The sequence below is a fragment of the Zalophus californianus genome, chromosome 7, assembly GCF_009762305.2.
Source record: "Zalophus californianus isolate mZalCal1 chromosome 7, mZalCal1.pri.v2, whole genome shotgun sequence".
Classification (NCBI taxonomy): Eukaryota; Metazoa; Chordata; class Mammalia; order Carnivora; family Otariidae; genus Zalophus; species Zalophus californianus.
The window spans coordinates 10,254,334-10,274,033 of record NC_045601.1 but is presented as its reverse complement, the minus strand read 5'-3'; the positions used below and the strand labels follow the sequence as shown (position 1 = coordinate 10,274,033).

Here is a 19,700-nt window from a genome sequence, read left to right as displayed (position 1 = left end):
TACAGGACAGAACACAAATATCAAACATAGTCTATGTTGTGTCAGGGGTCATGAGCTACAATTAACAGGATTGTTTTTCTGTATGTGCATCCATCTGCAGGCAAAAAATTAGAAGATGACTCAAATTGTTTTGATATGGGAAAAGATTCTCTACTTTTCATTCCAAAGGCCACCTGGTTTTAATGTCTCTGCCACATCTTATTAATGTTTTATTTTGTTTTGTTTTTCTTTTTAAGTAAAGCTAATCTTCCCCGCAAAGAATGTCCTGTGGAGAGGCAGAGAGACCTGGCTACCCAGTAATGAAATCCAGATTTCCTCTTTGAAATGTTTCAGAAATTAATGTGGCCCAAGGAGTTTTGTCCAAGGAATCAGTTGTATGTCACATTCTAACCTGTGAGCCGGTCTCTAAATATGAATGCAGAATTAATGACAGAATTGATTCTGGGATGTCAGTATCTGTTTGATGGTAAATAGTGTTGTCAGAATTAATGACAAAACACCCTGATTTCATAGGCTCAGGTAACATAGCACCCAGACAACAGCTCTACCCTTCATCAATAAACACCAAAACACAAGTCATTATTTCTGATAAAGATTTGAGAAGATTGCTGGTAGAAGTGAAAACATTCCTTGTAGGGGTGCCTGGGTGGCTCGGTTGAGCATCTGACTGACTTTTGATTTCGACTCAGGTCATGCTCTCAGGGTCATGGGATCAAGCCCTGCATTGGGCTCCACGCTGAGCATGGAGTTTGCTTGGTATTCTCTCTCCCTCTTCCTCTGCCCCTCCTTCTCTCTCTCTCTTTTAAAGATTTTATTCATTTATTTGAAAGAGAGAGAGACAGAGATAGCAACAGAGGGCACGACCAGGGAGGAGAAGGAGAAGCAGGCTCCCTGCTGAGCAGTGGGGCTCGATCTCGGGATCCTGGAATCCTGACCTGAGCCAAAGGCAGATGCTTAACTGACTGAGCCACCCAGGCGCCCCTCTCTCAGAAAGAAAGGAAGGGAGGGAGGGAGAGAGGGAGGGGGGGGAGAGAGAACATCCCTTCTAACCTTTTGGCAATGCTACATTTTCTAATGTTTACCTGGAAGGACCTCTCTTTACCTCTGACATACAACGAGGTGACAGTCTCTGGTGGGTATTCAGTCACCACAAGCCAGAGCCTACCAGCCCCCACTGACGTGCACCGTGGGGAGGGGGGCCCGGGGACGGCTTTTCCTCAGGTTAGCATTTCTTTGGTCTGGTGCTAAATTAGCTCATTTCTTTCATGCTATGAAAATGCATGCTTTCGGATTCTTAGTTTTTTCCCCTCCTGTCACTTTCCCATTGAGCTTTATGAAGACTGAGATGCTCGTAGCCTGTTTTCCACAGGCCCTGGGTTGTATGTAGGTCACAATTCTTCGGATGGAGAGAGGACTCCATTTGGTGTTTATGTCTTTGGCAGTTGCACCATCATCTTGTATCAAATCCAGGCCCTCGGGGGAAGGAGTCTTCCTCCTCACAGATGGCACTCGGAATTGGAGATCCCAGCCACAGTTGCTCAGAAATGTGGAGGAGCCATTTTCAAGTTGTCTGAGCTCGGGCTAAGAATTTTCTTTGCTGCTTGCAGCGCTTGGGCTACGAAGCCGTGCTGGTCGCTGTGGGTTGGCTGGGATTTCCAGTTAGTCTTGCCTCCCTCCCGAGGGAGGTCTAGCGATCCCTGTTGTGGGCAGGGTCTGCTGATTGCCTTGTCTTTACCAGAAGGACTGCAGATGTTCTCTGCTTTCTCTGAGCGGCAGTTGGAAGGTGCACTGATCTCATCGGGCGCTTAAGGGCATGAATTCTGCTGCTTCTTATAAAGAGTGTTGTCCAAGATTTCAGAGAGAAACTGCACACTGAACTCAGCGAACTGGGGAGAATCTATTCCTTCTCTTAGCCAGGGAAGCGTCCCGGACAATGTAGATCCTCAGCACCTGCTTGGAGGAAGTTACTTGTAACTCCCTTAAGCTTGTACCTAGCAAGCTTAGAAGACAGAGAAACGAGTTCTAGACACAGGATACATTGTTGAGGTGGAGAGTGTGGCTGATCTGATTTTCCTCCTCTTTTCCATGTTATTATAAAATTCGGTTGAATGAGGCCCATTCATTTAGTCACTCAGCAAGTATTTTCTTTTTTTTTTTCTTAACATATATTGCATTGTTTGTTTCAGAAGTACAGGTCTGTGATTCAACAGTCTTGCACAATTCACAGCGCTCACCATAGCACATACCCTCCCCAGTGTCTACCACCCAGCCACCCCATCCCTCCCACCCCCCACCACTCCAGCAACCCTCAGTTTGTTTCCTGAAATTAAGAATTCCTCATATCAGTGAGGTCATATGATACATGTCTTTTCTCTGATTACTTCACTCAGCATAACACCCTCCATTTCCATCCACGTCATTGCAAATGGCAAGCTCTCATTCCTTTTGATGACTGCATAATATTCCATTGCGTATATATACCACATCTTCTTTATCCATTCATCTGTCGATGGACATCTTGGCTCTTTCCACAGTTTGGCTATTGTTGACATTTCAGCAAGTATTTTCTAAATACCTGCCCTGTGTGAGGCATTGTGCTGGGTGTTGCGAAGGACACAACAGTGAGCGGGGCCAAGTCTCGCCCTCCAGGACCTCCAGTCCAGTTGGGTGCATGGGGTGTGTCCCAACAGCCACAAGTACCACGGAGAGGGGCAAGCAAAATAGTACAGAGGTTCAGAGGAAGAAGCCATCACTTCTGTGTGGGGGGGTGAGCCAAGATAAACTTTTCACAAAGTCGTTATAGGCTCTTGAACGTTGGGTCTGAGGGAATTCCAGACACCAGGGCTGGGTGAGCAAGTGCCTGTTGGGGAAGGCCGAGAGGTCATGGATGCCTGAGAAGGAACATGAACTTAACTTAGCAGGAAAAGGGGAGTCATTGCAGGCTTTGGGGCCGAGGTGCATGGCCTAGACCTGGGAGCTTGTTTGGGAAAATTGAAGTGGGGGCCTGGCTGGCAGAGAGCTGGCCCCCAGGCGGGAGAAGCCCAGGGATACAGTGCTTGGGAGTTATTCCATGAGGTGCCTGCAGGAATGGAACGGGGCAAAGTGAGGTGGGAGGGTGGGCCTCGGGCAGGAGGAAGGCTGTCTCCTCTCTATTTAGGAAGAGGGAGGGACAATGCGGTGCCCACAGGGCAGTGCGCTGAGGTTCCCATAGGGGCTTCTGAGGAACTCACAGACTCAGGGACAGAGAGCCAGGTTTAAATATCTGGTGGGCCTGGGGCGCCTGGATGGCTCAGTCATTAAGCGACTGCCTTCAGCTCAGGTCATGATCCCGGGGTCCTGGGATCGAGCCCCGCATTAGGCTCCCCGCTCAGCGGGAAGGCTGCTTCTCCCTCTCCCACTCCCCCTGCTTGTGTTTCCTCTCTCGCTGTGTCTCTCTCTGCCAAAAAAAAAAAAAAAAAAAAATCTGGTGGGCCTAAAAGTGCAAAGCCACCTTGCAACAGCATTTCCCCGTCCCCCTTCCTGCCCCTTACCCCCTCGTCCTCTCTTCTCCAGCTGCCAGTGGCTAGAAACTGCACCAGACCAGCTGGGGAGGAGGTCTAACTCAAAACCAAGTCAGAAGTTTCCACCATTACCTGGGATTGCTACACTTCTCATTACTTAAACGAGACTGTTGGCCGCTTAAAGTGACCAAAGAACTTCCTGTCACCTTCTCCTCATGGCTGGAAAAGTCAGGGGACCTGCCTGAGTTTTTTACCCAGGAGCAGGGGCAAGACCAGAAAAAGTTGTATTTCAGATTCCCGCGGGGTTCGTCTGTGTTGGACAAGAAGCCCTGGCAGGTCACAGGCATGCACTTGTCAGCCGGACTCTTCCTGGTTCTCCTCTCCTGGACAGGGTCTGAACTAATCCACACTCAGCACAAATAACCTAAACCACAACGTACTGTCTGTGGGATGAGAATGTGCCGGGGGACAGAACATTCGAGTTTTAAAGACACTGCTCTCTGATTTTCGGTGTTACATGTTAGCAAACTAGGGCAGTGGGCATCCCTGGTGATGAGGAGGTGAGAAGAGGCAGGTGGAGGTGAGGGGTGCCTCTGGAGCTGTCAGCCTGGAGAAGCGGGTGGCCCTTAAAGATAACAGCCCCACATGCCATGCGCTTGGGACGAGAAACCGTTTAGGATGTGGCTTACTCATTAGCAAGATGCACCCTGTGGCACTTGGAGCAGGCCGACTTTGAGGTCAACCATGTAACATTTCAGACCTAAAAGGGAAAGACAAATATGCCGTAACCTGAGGTCTACTAACCCACCTTCGCAGGGGGTTTCCAGCAACACTGAAGTAGCCTTCATCCTTGGAGAAGCCAAATGAAGCTAAATAGTTCATAGCTCACGACACCCACAGTGGATCCCATCCTACTGCCTGGTCTGTCCCGTCATATTGTCCAGCTCTGCCCTGGGTGCTGCTGCATCGTGACTCTTCCAGGTGTTTCCTATCCAAACTCCTGAATAATGAGAAAGAGGAGAAAGCTTGGCCTGAAATTTAAATTCTGGGAAATCATCTTCTACATAATCATTTCCCCAACCATTTTATAAAATACATATACACAGACACATACACACATATATGGTCCACCTAGAGTAGATTCTTGTAGACTAAAAGAAATATTTTAGGGTTACTGATTCAAAGGACCCTGATATGTATAGCAGCATTATCAACAATAGCCAAATTATGGAAAGAGCCCAAATGTCCATCGACAGATGAATGGATGAAGATGTGACATATATATATATACATACACATACGTACAATGGAATATTACTCAGCCATCAAAAAGAATGAAATCTTGCCATTTGCAATGATATGGATGGAGCTAGAGGGTATTATGCTAAATGAAATAAGTCAGAGAAAGACAAATACTATATGATTTCGCTCATATGTGGGTGTTAAGAAGCAAAACAGATGAACATAGGGGAAAGGGGAAGGGGGAAAAAAGAGAGAGGGAGGCAAAGCATACGAGACTCTTAGTGATAGGGAACAAACTGCAGGTTGATGGAGGGAGGTGGGTGGGGGATGGGCTAGACGGGGGATGGGCATTAAGGAGGGCACTTGTTGTGATGAGCCCTGGGTGTTGTATGTAAATGATGAATCACTGAATTCTACATCTGAAACCAGTTTTACCATATATGTTAACTAACTAGAATATATAAAAACTTGAAAAAAATATTTTAAGGCTAATATAAATAGAGATCTGTTAGTACCACGGTCAATTTTATGCCTTTGATATGGGCTGTGTTTATTTCTGATTGTGGTACCCTAATACGTTTTCAAGACTTAATATGGTGGAGGTTGTTTTTTATATGACAGTAGTGTAGCAAAGATAATGTCATATTTTATGACACAAATACTTCTTAATGACCCTCTAGAGTTTGAGTTCCTTGCTCTTAAATCCAGGTTGATATTACAGTCAGAGATTTAATCAACAGACTTGCAGCAATTGATTTTTATTACCAGCTCTTCATAGAAGCTCCACATCACAGTCCAAATGTGCCAAACGTAACATAATAGACACGCCTGAGAGGCACCTAACCCCAGAGCCCCCTGCACCACACCACACCATGAGCTGGGATTCAACCCCATACGAACATTTGGGTTCCGAGTTTGATTCAGTAGTAAATGTGATTTTGATTGTCACTTTATATCAAGTCCCTGAGTGCGGCCATCTTTTAAAATCTTCTAATTGTCTAAATCTTGTTCCCTTTACAAATCCAGGATTAGACATTAAATGTCATTTGCCAGATTGTGGTGTCCCCAGTCTCTTAAATGTTTGTTTATTCAACTTGAAGCTTTTCACATTTTTTAGGAAAACTGGAAGCCCATTAAAGGGTATTAATTATGTTAGTATTTGCCAGAAAACACTCAAGGAAAGCAATGGTTTGTTTTTTTTTTTAATGCAGAGCAAAATCAGTTGGATTAAAAAAGTCCTTTCCACAATTTAACTGAATACTTTCACAAAGCAGATGTCTGTAGGTTAGACAGTCTTGTATTCCCTTTTTCCACAGCAAGTTCTTTATGTCTGCTGGCTCTCTTTGCCAAATTTACTTTCCTACAAGAAACTCTGAGGATGTTCAAAAAGGCTCTAAGTGTCTGGGAGTTTGGGCAGGGTCATAATGACGCAGAAATGACAATGAACAGTTGTTCATGATTCCCCATGAGTCCCATGAAGGGAAGTGACAACTGACAACCCAGGGAGTAAAGTGTGACATGATATCAGTGATGGTTGTTTTGTTCTGTTTTTGCGGGTGTGGGAGAGACAAAAGAGATGTTAGGTCATATATTTTTGTCTCTCTAAATCAGCTGATTCTCCTGGAGACCACAGACCTAGTCATGTTGGGGGTCCCTCCTCCACCTTCTTAAAGTTGTTGGAAATTCTCTGGGTTCCTTCAGAACAGAGAATTCAGAGAATTTGGTCTTCAGGTCACTGTAACCATCCCACAGAGACCTGTCCAATTCATCAGGCCTCTAGAAGACCAGACATTCTCACAGGCCTGATGCTGGCCTCAGCAAAGGGGATCATGCCCTGTGGTCCTCGAGACCTGGACTCTTGCCAAGATCCCCTTGTTTGATAGGATCAGTGACCTCACCACCTCCTCTGCAAACCCTGCACAGGAATGGGGTGCTGGTCCCTAACATGCTCAGGATGGAGCCCCCTGCTCACCTCCTTGTCTTGAGCAGATCTTTCCTCTCCAGCTCCCTCTCTTCGTTTTGTCTTGAGTATCTGCACGACTATCGCCCGATGGGGTGGGCCATCTAGGAGGTGGTTTCCATTTCAGCTATGACAATTCTGTGATTCCATGTTGTGTTCCTTGATGTCCACTTTGTGACTGACTGTGGTGACAACAAACTGACCATGGTCATTGCAGATCCCAGCCCCACTCAGCTCCAGGCATCGAGCTAGTTCTCGCTCTGCTTCTCGCCACCTGCATGGAATCGAGGGGCCATGAGTGTGGGCCAGAGCGCGGTGCTTGAAGCTGCCCCAGAGCCCGATTGGTATAGACGTTAGTCCCCCTGACTCATCCCGGTCCTCGCTGCATGCCACCTCCCACGACCGAAGGACAGGGAGCAGGTTTCATAGAATTGAGTTGGGCCATGTTCTTCAGCTGGTAGCTCACATGCCTTCTGGAAAGCAGGAGTGTATTATATCCCAGCTGCCTAAATTCCCTTAAGCCTCTTCAGACACTGGCTTGCAAGTTCATTTCCATAGCTTATTAACCTCTTTTGGATAAAGTAGCTCCAAAAGATTGAAAAATGGTTTCTTGCCTTTGAAGGGTGAATTTGCGGTTCTCAGCTTTTTTATGCCATGAAGGTATTCGACTCAGGAAGGAGAGGCTGGGTCTGGTTAAGATGGCTCGAAGCTGGTGTCTTCTTTTATTATGCAGTTCCGGGGAAGGGCAGGAAGATCACACAGATTCACGAGCTGCATTGACTGCAGAGGGTCCAAGCTCTGCACATCCTATGTTGATTGCAGAGCACGGTGATTGTCATTTGCCTGCCAGTGTCTTTCCCGAGGAGCACTGTGGGAGCAGAGGGCCTGGGTTATTGAGGCTGGGAAGGGAGGGTTCAGTTGTCCTCAAGAGAGAACTACAGTCCTCCCCAAGTGTAAATGCTTAACATAGATGAATTTTTAATGGAAATCAATTTTTCCCCTCCAACAAGGCTTTTGGCTTCTTGGAAAATATAGACCGTTCACTGTTGATTACTGACATTATATTTCCTTTTCTCCTCCTCCCCCCGCACCCCCCCCCATTCCAACCTGTTGGCAGCTGTCCGTACCTAGCAGTGAAAATCACCCCCGCCATCCCCGTGGTTGGTGGCATCCTCTTCTTCTTTGTGATGGGGACCCTGCTGCGCACCAGCTTCAGTGACCCGGGAGTCCTTCCGCGAGCCACGCCCGATGAAGCTGCCGACCTGGAGAGACAAATAGGTAACCCTGAAGGGCTGCCCTTCGCCTCGGGTCCCTTCCCACTGGGGCTCGGCCGCCGTGTGGGAAGCGGGCCAAGGTGCCCATGCAGGAGGGGCAGGCAGGGCACTGGACAGTGATGCGTAACCGGGGAGGTGTCCGGGAAGTCCTTGTTCCCTCGGCGGCAGGAGGGCCTGAGTAGGAGGTGGGATGTGAAGTGGTTGGAGGTAAGGCCAAGGGCCGGCGGTGCCACCAAATAGAGGTGCCACCATCACCACGCTCTGGGTCCTGATGTTTCTTTGAAACCCAAGCGCATCTGAGAAGGAGCCTCTGTCCTGAAAGACCCATCGTTGTAGGCGGCTGCTCTCTCTTCCCTTTATAATCATCGTACTTACTGCTGGTTTCCATGCCAGAAACCTGAGGAGGTTACATCTTCCCCTGCTGTCTTGGTTTATCCAGCCTAGGTCCCAGAAACTCCCTTTATTAAGGCAACAAAGATATATATTCGTGATATATATGGAGGTGAATAGCTTTCATTTTCCTTAGATATTGGAACCCTGTACTGAAATGTAAAAAGTTTACAGTGACCCATTTTAAACATATTAGAACAAATCCTAATCCCTCACAGGGCAAACTTTAAAAGTTCTATTTTTAGTTAAAAAGAGAGCTTTTTCTTGCTCTTGAAAGTTTTCACTTGCGAACATGCAGCTTTGCAGTGACACGATGATGATTGGACAAGCGTGGCAGAGGGGTTGTGGTGACTCTGTGTGAACGTAAAGCTTAGCTGTTCCGCCTACTCCGTGGGCTTCTCTTCCCAGCCTCACTCAGCCAAAAGGCCTCCGCTTTCCAGTGTCACGAGATAGGAGTGTGGGTCTTGAGAGGAAGCATGTGCTGTGGGCTGCCATCCCCAGGTACCAAAGCACGGCTCTGTCCTCTGGGCATCTGCCCCCATCCTTCATCCCAGCCATGCGGGAGGGGAGCAATAAAGGCGTTCATGATGGGAGTGTATGGTGGTGGTCTGCTTGCCGCAGCCTTCTTGTGTCCTGAGGCAGGCAGGCAGAGGAAGGAAGAATCAGCCGTGGAGAGACAGTCTGTCTCGTAGCCAGTGCGTCTTGGGATTTCAAGACATTAATTATATGTTAATTCATAATTTAAAGCCTTACATTTATAGCATGTGAATCATTTGTAAAGGCCATCCAGGGCTATCACGGAATTGATCATACCCAAGCACGTTTGGGAAGAAGACTTTATTATTACAACCATTTTGCAAATAAGGAAACAGAGCCCCGAAGAGGTTAAATGGGAGAAAGTGGCAGAGCCAGAGCCCTGAACCAGCTCTCCTGGGTCTCAGCCTTTATTCTTTCCAGGGTGTAATGTCATGGGGAAGAGACAGGCCCAGTTTCCTTCAGAAACAGAACTGGGCCTATGGAAGCTGCATGGCCTGTACCCACATCACCTTAGCACACAGCTTGAAAATCTTCTACTCAAGTGGTGCATAGAGAACCCAGCTCTTTACACTGGCTTTGAAGCGTTTTCTTTCTGCAGTCCTATTTTCTATACCACCTCTTGGTTAGTGCAAGGAGTATCTGCAAAATCAGCAAGATTAGGAACCAGGGATGATAAAGAGTGCCATTGGAATTCTCTATTATAAATGCAGATTCTAAGAGGTACAGAGTTTCTGTTCATCCTTGTTAATATTGAGGAAGTTGAGTGATCCACTAAAGTGGTTTTTTTTTTTTTTTTGGCTTTGAGTTGATAACCTAAGAGTGTTTTTTTCAGCATGAGTACTTTTAAAACCAGCTCTGCCCCACGCCCCCAGAGACTCAGAATCTGTGAAAGTACTAGATGGGGTAAAGGAGGAAACCAAATCTTGTTTCAAATGAGGGAGAGTAGAGGGTCTTTAGAGATGGGACAGCGTGGCAGACGTGAGTTGCTGTGCACATCCCTTCCCCAAGAGGCAACAAGAAAACTGGACAAAGTAGTCACAGTCATTTCATGGCTCTAGAATTCATCTGAACTGCGGGGCAGTTTTTCATGAAAATCTAGTGGACTTTGGGTAAGAATAGTGGGTGTCTATGACGGTCTCGCCTGGGGCTACTTCAATGCCCACCTGAATTCCAGAGGTGAGGCAATTCTACCTGGACAGGGCAGACTCTGAAAACCAGCAGCTTATCTGTCTGAGGAGCTAATTTGCTTTGGAGGGAAGTATGGGAAAAAGTCAGTAACTGAAACTTTCACCTTAAGAAACTAGAAAAAGGGCAAACTAAACTCAAAGCAAGCCATAGTAAGACCATATTAACAATGAGAGTGGAGGGATGCCTGGGTGGCTCAGTCAGTTAAGTATCTGCCCTCGGCTCAGATCATGATCCCCAGGGTCCTGGGATTGAACCCCTTGTCAGTCCTCAGCCGGGCTCCTTGCTGAGTGGGGAGCCCGCTTCTAACCTCTACCTGCTGCCCCCCCCCGCCCCCACTTGTGGGCTCTCTGTCTCTCTCTGACAAATAAATAAATAAAATCTTTAAAAGAAAAAAAAAAAGATGAGAATGGAAATCAATGAAATAGAATACAGAAAACAACAGAGAAAATTAGTGAGACCCAAAGTTAGTTCTTTTAGAAGATTAACAAAATTGACAAATCTTTGACTATATTATTTGCCACCCCTTCCAAAAAAAGACACAGAGAATATACAAATTACCAAAATCAGGAATGAAAGCAGGGCATCACCATTGACCCTAAGGTATTAAAAGGATTTTAACTTTATGCCACAAATTGGACAACTTAGATGAATGGACAAATTCTTAGCAGGCCACAGTTACCAAAAGAATGACTCAAAAAGAAATAGGGAAGCTGAAGAAACCCATAACAAATAAAGAAATTGGCTGTCCATATGTAGAAAGATGAATTTGAATCCTTACCTCACACCATACACACAATTTAATTCTAAATGGATTATAGGCCTCAATTTAAGAGCTAAAACTCTAAAACTTCTAAAGGGAGCATAGAGAAAATGGGTTTGGGTTAGGCAAAGACTTCTCACACGGGAGTGCCTGGGTGGCTCAGTCAGTTAAGGGGCCGACTCTTGATTTTAGCTCAGACCATGATCTCAGGGTCCTAGAATTGAGCCCTGCTGGGCTCTGTGCTCTGCACAGAATCAGCTTGAGTATTCTCTCTCTCTCCTTTTCCCTCTGCCCCTCCCCCTCCACTCATGCTTACACATGCTCTCTCTCTAAAATAAATAAATCTTAAAAAAAAAAGAGTTCTTATATAGACACCAAATGCATGATCTGTAGAAAGAAAAAGATAACAAATTGGAGTTTACCAAATTAAAAACTTTTGTGCTTCAAAAGATACCATTAAGAAAACAGAAAGATAAGCCACAGACTGGGAAAAAGTATTTGCACATCATATATCTGATAAAAGTATCTTGTACTTGTATCTAGAATATATTAAGATCTCTTACAACTCAATAATAAGACAAACAACCCAATTAAAAATGAGTAAAGGATTTGAACAGACATTTTTCCAAAGAAGATATATGAATGGCCAATGAACACATGAAAAGACGGAAATGCAAATCAAAACCACAATGACGTACCACTTCACACCCACTAGAATGGCTCTACTCCAAAGGACTGACAATAACAAATATCAGTGAAGATATGGAGAAATTGGAACCCTCATGCATTACTGGTGGGGATGTAGAATGGTGCAACCACTTTGGAAAACACCTCCCCAAAATTCCTCAAGAAGGTAAGCATAGATTACCATATAACCCAGCAAGTCTGTTTCTAGGTATCTATCTAAGAGAAATGAAAACCTATGTCTCTGGTGTGCATTGTACCTAATACCCCCAAACTGGAAACAACCCAAATGTCCATCAGTGGGCAAACTGATAAACAAATGGTTTCCACACGGTGGAATACCATTAAGTGATAAAAAAGGAGCCCAGTGTTGACACATGCTGTAACATGGATAAATGGTAAACACACACGAAGCGAAAGAAGCCAGATCTGAAGGCTACCTATTGTGTGGTTCCATGTGTATGAAATGTCCAGAAAGGGCAAATCTTTAGAGACAGAAAGCAGACAAGTGATTGCCTGGGGTGGGGGCAGGAGTGAGGGTCGCCGCACTTGGACGTGAGAGAACTTGCCGGAATGGTGAAAAGGGTCTAAGAGTGGATTTGGGTGCTGGTGGCACAACCCAGTACATTTCTTAAAGATCATGTTATTGCATACCTCCAGAGGATAACTGTTAGGTTTGTACATTATAGCACAATAAACTGTCCAAAAAAGAGAAGAGGGAAGGGGAAAGGAAGAAGATGGAGCCCCCCCCCCCGCCCCCGCCTCTAGTTGTATGGCGTTAGGCTAGTTTTAAAGTGGGAATAATGACACATATCCTACAAGGTTCTTCTCAGGATCGGCTCAGTAAATGGTTGGGGTTTTTGTTTTTGTGTTTTTAAAAAAGAAAAATTCTTCTTTTCCCACCCAGTTCTCCTCGCCTTCCACGTACATAGATTATCATAAAATGATTCTCCACCTGCCACGTGATAGGAATAAATGGCAGAGCTGGTCTAATTCTTTATTAGGAGTGCTCCCCTGTATTGCTTGGCTGTGGAGAATACGATTATGTTTCAATGAAATCTTAGCACATTTATTTTGTGCTATCTGACTGAAGACGGAAAAATGAAAATTAGATTTGGAAACTTCCTATTATTAGTTAATAATTCTAATTATCTGTAGGAGGTCTCTCCTTATAAAAGTCCACGGTAGGCACTTGAAACCAGCCGTCTGAGTAACTGAGTGAAGCTGTGCCAAGGGTGGGACCAGCTCTCCTGTCCTCCGACTTCTGGAGGGGAGGAGGTGGTGAGGAGAAGGAGGCTCCGTGTCTCAGAGGCTGTTACAGTCTCTTGAAATGCCTTACCCTTCTTTTTTTTCTGAAAGACCTTTCCTGGTTCTTTACATTGCAGCTAAAAAAAACATCCAAGAATGGCAGTTGGGGTGTGAGGGAGGTCTCGCTGGGGTCAGTGGAGTCCTGCTTGGAAATGTGACAACTTGGGAAACTCTGTTTTTTCGGTTCCCTCATGGATGATAAGACACTAAGCAACTGCTTTGGGGCTAGAAAGGAATGATGAACCAGTGCATTATAAATCACAGGATCGAGGCATTTCAAGTAGCGATAGACCTTTCCAAGGATCACGATGGGGGAAAGCGGCGGGTCTGCCTCTCTGCTTTCCATTATGTGTATTGTCTCTTCCCACCCCTCAACCATCTGGAGGACCCCAGGGGAGGGAGTCCGGGAGGAGCCGAAATGGGAACTCAGCTTGTCGGGCTCCCAAAGCGAGACTGGTTACTTAGGAAACTCTCTCCCTGTGTCACGGTAACCCTGACACCACAGAGTTCTTAGGCTCGACACCAAAGGCAGGATCCGTAAAAGAAAAAAATGATAAATTGATCAAAGATCAAATGGTTGCTTGGTGAGGGTAGAATCAGATCAAAGGAAGCAGGATGGTCTTCAAAAAACTCTGCGGCAGGGACAGAATCTGAAGAATTATTGCTTCACTCTGCACCTTTTACTGGGCAGTTAGAGAAGGTGGGACACAGTGGCCGCGCGAGTCTCCCTTCCCTCTCTGCCTCCTTCTGTCTCGGTCTCCCTCTGTCTCTGTCTCCCTCTCCTTTCCTCTCTTCCTCCTCGCCCCCCTCCTTCCCCTATTTCTCTCTCTCTCCCTCTTCTCCTTCCCCCTCTTCCCCCCTTCTCCTCTTCTCTTTCATCCGCTACCCCCCACTCTTGGTCAGACTCTCATCAACAACTTTTCTTGAAGTATCCAGGACCAATCACCATTTCTAAGATGAAAGTTTATCTTTCATGATTTCCCAAGTTAGTCCTTGGACTGGACATCCTCTAGATGAGATGTTTAGGAAGCAGGGCAGTTTCCTGAACCTGAGGAAACCCTGGCCGACCAGCCTGGGTTGTGCACCGCCCCGCATAGCGTGATTCCTGGGAAGAGTTCCACGGGAACAGGATGTTTTCATCCACCAACTTGACTTGCTGGAGTTTTTTTCCCTAGAGACATCTTAATTCTGTGTTTAAGAGTAGAAACATTTTAATTGGAATTTTAACAACACTGATGGATTTTTGTTGAAGAAAATACTTTCTGAGACTACTCTAAGCCAATTGAAGATCTTAATCAATGTTCTCTATTATAAAGCTACACTATTTCCAATTTTCTCCCATTTCTGTTTTCATTTTACTAAAATTATTTTAATTGGAGTAATTTTTTTCTGCATAAAATTTATAACTAAGAGTTTTTTCTCAATCAGGTTTTTTTTTTTTTAACATCATGGAAGTTGCCATTAGGAATTTTCTTACAGAACTATGACTTCTACTAAGATAGATTTCCCTGGTGATTTAATTTTTTGAAGTCCATACTGGTTTCTTTTTGTGTTGGTTATTTCTACTGGTAATATTCACCATAAAATTGCTTTAAAATGTGCTGGTTTCCTTTATTTTGGGTCTCAGCATGCGTCTGCTGTCTGTGATGGACCTGTGGTTAAAATTTCCTGACACTTGGAGTCACTTTGGGTAATGCACACTAGATGCCCACAGTGTAGAAAATCCAGAAAGAGAAGGGGCAGGATCATTGGAGGTTAATTTGATTGGCTTTTGCCAGTTTTCTTTGCAGAAGGCAATATTTTCTGCCCCTTTCCCCCAAATCCTGTTTGCATCTCCCTGCTCACCTCTGAAATCACCCCCATGTATCCTCTGTGTACTTGTTATCTGCCGTGGATATTTCGGCTTTTCGTTAACACTCGGCCAGGCCCAGGAACTCTGTTCGGACTTGAACTACACCTGCCTGCGTGGAACTCCTTCTGCCTTTGCCATCCTCTCTCCCCTGCTGCTTGCTTCCTGCCCCGTTCGTTTCCTGTTTTATTCACGGGAAAGCCAGGGCTCAGAAAAGGAAAGTGATTGGCCAGAGGTCACTTGGCCAGAGCTGGGGACGCAGGCCCATCTGCCATCACCCCCCATGTGCTTTCAACCACTGTCCACCATCTCGTTGCCCTGGGGAGCAGGCCCCGAGCAAGAGATTTCTGGTCTTACTGGAACAAGTAGCACTTGCCATTTCCCCTAAGTTATTTCCTCTTCCCCAGACTGTCGACATCATCTAGCTTTCCCACCCCGTTGGCTGACTCCTCCATCACCCGTGGCCTAGAAACAGAGAGCCATGTCCAGCGCATCGTGTCTGTAGGGCCTGCTTCTCAAATCCTGGGCCCAGTTCGGTGGAGAGAGTAGAACTGCAGGGGAATCCAGACACTCTAACGCCCCTCTTGAAACTGCCTGCAGATCCAGGGGCCTTTTGTCCACTGGGACTCTGGCTGATGTCCCTTGACGCTCGTGAATGAGTTAAGGGGAGGGGCGGAGCAGCATGTCCCACCATGTCTGAAATACAGTCTGGAAGAGACAAGGCATTTAAAGAAAAAGGCATCTGAGGACTCAAACAAAAAGAAGATTCCTTGTTTGAGGGAAAATGTTAGAATCATCTAGCGTGTACGGATGCCAGGGAAGGGTAGGCAGTGATTCTCCCACACCAACGCAGGGTGGCAACTCAGAATGTCAAAATTCCTGAGTGTCTCTTTAAAAAAAAAAAAAAAATCCAGCCTGGGAGAGCTGGGAACCAGATGTCACAATTCAAAATTGTGGTATTTGGGGAAATACCACAAGATTTTGAAGGCTCTAGTTCTGAGGGAAGGAAGGAGCCGGAGATTTTTGTTTTTCCGACGGATTTGGGAGGTTGGGTGTTTTTCATCCAGGATGTTCATTGAAGCCTATATTATTTCTTCTTCCTGTAGAAATGTGAACTTGTGGAATGTACCATGTGTTGGACCCGAGGCCAGTTTCGGATGTAAATGCATTAGCTTGTTTGTGAGGCTAGGACAATTTTCTGTGATGGTTGGAGTGGAGAATTATAACAACAGAGAAAAGTACCCAGCAACTCCCCTCCTCTGGGGGTGCGCTTTACAGAACTGCCTTCACTGTCCTCCAGATGGGTGGCCAGTGGTATTTTCCTCCCTTTTACGGGAAGAGAAACTGAGCCAAGGGGTGCTATTTCACTTTCTGAGATCACACTTTCTTGTCCCCGCTGCCGAATCTCAATTCCTAAATCCACATCGGTATTTTTGGTGACCTCTGTACTTCCCATCCTGAAGCTGCTGGGTGTCTCTTTTAATATAATAAGTCTTAATAAGTTGAAGGTTTGACTTACATAAGTGTACATAGGTACAGATTTGGAATCTCTTCTAGAGAATTAATGAGAGAATTAATGAACCCTCCCTGAAAGCAAAGGTATCACTTCGTTGCAGATGAGGGGAAATGACTCTCTCTCACCACATGAATGTCACATTCTTTAGAGTCTGTTAAATCAGCAAAATGATGACACAGAGCAATATTGACATGCTTTGCCGAAAGGAAGGGAGGGAGGGAGGGAGGGAGGGAGGGAGGGAGGAAGGAAGGAAGGAAGGCAGGCAGGCAGGAAGGAAGAAGAAGAGATGTACTGTAATTATAATCCGTTCTCATATTCAAGGCTGTGAAAGGGGGGTAGGATGATGAACGAACTGGGGTGAAGAACAGGTCAACTGCAAGAGAGCGGAGGAAGCCAGAAGCCATAAGGAGGGGAAGGAAAGGCTCAAGTGGCACCAAAGGGATGGAAAAATTGGGACCACCTGGTTTAAGAACATGGCCAGAGGAAAGAGCAAGGGTCTGGCGTGTGTTCGTGGAAATTAGAGACCCACCCATTCCCAGCCACGGGCACTGAGATGCACAGATCCCTTCAGTGAAAGAGCTGGGGAACCCACCTCCCAGACTTCAAGTAGGCTGGTCCTCAGCAGTGCTCTGAGTCATAGAACATTCCAGCTTGAAGGGATCTCAGCAATCATGGAGATCGTCCTGGACATCTCCTTCAGTTTGCAGACAAGTAAACAGGCTCAGAGGGGGACAGGTGCAAATACCTATCCATTGGCTTTTTTGCTTCTGAAACCCATCCCTAAATCCTTGCTACACAGAGAGTGGGCCATGGAGGAGCAACCTCAAGATCTCCTGGGAGCTTATCAGAAATGCAGAACCTCAGGCCCCACTCCACGTAATGACTCCGAATCTGCATTTTTAACAAGACCCTTGAAAGCCAAGAAGCACAGCCCTGATGCCTCTCACTCTCACCTGGGGACCGGGGACCAGCCTGTGCCAATCCCCTCTACCAGTCAGCATTTGCTTCCTCTCCTGATAAGCTCCCAGGACTGTCAGGATTTCAGGAGTTTGGCTAACTACAAATTCATTTACTTTGAGCATTCAGTGTAGTAGCCTCCTTGCAGTGCCTGTGAGTGACATCTTTCCCCTTATTATTTACTTATTAATGATAACTGTATGATAAATATCTTATCTTTCGATAGCACTTTACAGACTCCCAAGTCTCTATACGTTTTTTATGATCAGTGAAGTGTATGGTTATGAGCCCAAGCTGAGCCTGCATCCCAGCTCCTCCACTTGCTTTGTGACCCTGAGAAGTGTTTTAGCTTCTCTGAGCCTTGATTTTAGTGCATATAAAATAGACCCGCCGAGTGCAAAGATCCATTCCAGTGTTACCATCCTGTGAGTCTAGAAATAAATCCTTCCTCCTCTTTGGCTTGACCATGAAAATCCAGGAACCTGAATATTCTAGAAGGTTATTTAGCCTGTTCGACTACTTAAACAGGAAGAAGGACATATTCTGGGAATAACTTTAGAATGCAGAGCTGCATGCACACCCGCGTAAATTCCACAAGTAAACTGTAGGCGCCTCAAAGTAAGAGATAAATGACTCATTGGAATATTACTCTCATTATTCCTTTAACTGGCGTCCTTGAGAGGATAAAGCAAAATGATGGAACAATGGCTCTTCCGAATGAGGGAATGAGTCAGTCAATAGGTTTCAGGGGGAAGTCAGAGACAAGACTCTTCATCCAAGAATGGGCAGGGCGTGTTCCGGCAAAACAGGCTCCGGACCAGCAAGGCGGCCTCGCTGGTGAGTGTGCAGGGCGTGAGGAGGAGGGGGGACGAGAATGGCTTTTCAGGAAAGAAATCCCACTGGAGGAGGTTAAGCAGAAGAGTGGGCAGGCTCTTTGTGCCTGGAAGTGGGAGGCGTTTTCTTATTGCAAGTGTAGAGTAGCATGAAAGGCAGCCCAGGAATAAAAGGAAACAAAGCAGCCAGTGAGGAGAGAGGAAATGGACCAGGGTGAGGGGGCGGGCGGGGCCCGGACTGGGAGGAACCGGAGGCTGAGCAGGTGCAGGGTCAGCAAAGGATTAAGGCCCCACGGGGCAGGACAGAAGACTTCGAGAACGTGCTATGGTCAAAGAAGCCATAGGCGCTCCCTGAAGTTTTCCTGGGAAGAGCTTTTCTTTTTTTCTTCTTCTTCTTCTTTTTTTTTTTTAACAGTCTAGGGAGCCATCCCACATTCTGCTTCATAAAACACCTGTATGTTTTGAGTGTTTTGTGGCTGGAGTCTACACTAGGGATCCGACGTAACCAAGAGCCACTTGCTAAATAACCTACTTTTAGTGTCTCTGCCTCTCCTTCATCCGGCCTTGACGCCCCTACGTCATTGTGCCTGCGCGCTCTGTGATATCACTGGGGTTTGCGACTCAATGAAACTTTGCCGCAATAATCACCTTCTGAAACTTTGTTATAATCAAACCAACTCACTGTTGGCTTTCCAAGTGACCTTTCTCCCTCCTCCTTTAGAATCTAATGCTGTAGAGTAGGAATTAACAGTCAGTTTTGGGGACGGTGGATGTGCGCTCTATCTCCCTTCCCTTCTGTGCCCTGGAAAACTCAAGACTAAGTAAGCTATGGAAGGTAGATAAACTGTGATTTTGTGTTTCTGGTAGACATCTGCTGTGTTGTCCAGAGTTCACGGTGGGCATGAGGACTCACTTGCTGCCAGCACTCAGAGGGTAGAAGGCATATGGTGGGACAATGGGGGCCCCTCTAAGTGAGGGCTCTTCCTGCCATCATGTTCGGCAAGGGAAAAATTCCTCACATTTTTTCATTTATCCAAATTTACCTTCCTAGGTCCCCAAAAGAAAAATCTAACTTACAGAAGTGGACAGAAGTGAAGGCCATTTATTTGGAGGCTGTAGATTAACACTGTCTAGGAGAAAACAAGTGCAAGTGGATGAGTGTCGTATTACATACCATCAAAATTTGGAGTGCATTCTTTAAAAAAATCTCTTTATTTTCTTCTAAGGATGGAAACTTGATACCCAAGCGTCCTTGAATGAGTGATGGATGGGTTGCTCCTTATGCTGAAGAGAAAGCAATAGAGTAGAAGTGGACTAAAGCTTCCCGTGGCTCTCACACAGCTAAAAGTAACACACTTGGAGCAATGCTGAGTAGCACAGGGGCGCCCGGGTCACTCAGTTAGTGACGCGTCCGACTCTTGATTTCAGCTCAGGTCATGATCTCAGGGTCGTGAGATCGAGCCCCACGTTTGGCTCCGCGCTCAGCTCAGAGTCTGCTTGAGATTTTCTCCCTCTCCATCTCTGCCTCCCCCCACTCTAAAATAAATCAATACAATCTTTAAAAAAAAATACTGAGCAGCACATCCCATAGAAATACAATACAAGCCAAATGTGTAATTGTAAATTTTCCAGTAGTGACATTTAAAAAAATGAAAAGGAACAGGTAAAGTTAATTTTAATAATACATTTGCTTTAACCCAGT

General features: G+C 46.0%; 1 protein-coding gene across 3 annotated transcripts in view; it reads left to right on the top strand.

Moving 5' to 3' along the window:
• Window positions 1–19,700, top strand: part of ZDHHC14 (zinc finger DHHC-type palmitoyltransferase 14) — a 266,206-nt gene that overhangs the window by 149,129 nt on the left and 97,377 nt on the right. For all 3 annotated transcript variants that reach the window (XM_027603530.2, XM_027603528.2, XM_027603529.2), the window contains exon 2: window positions 7,820–7,980. In XM_027603530.2, coding sequence (XP_027459331.1) covers window positions 7,820–7,980 — 161 coding nt within the window. The remainder of the gene's footprint in view (window positions 1–7,819; window positions 7,981–19,700) is intronic.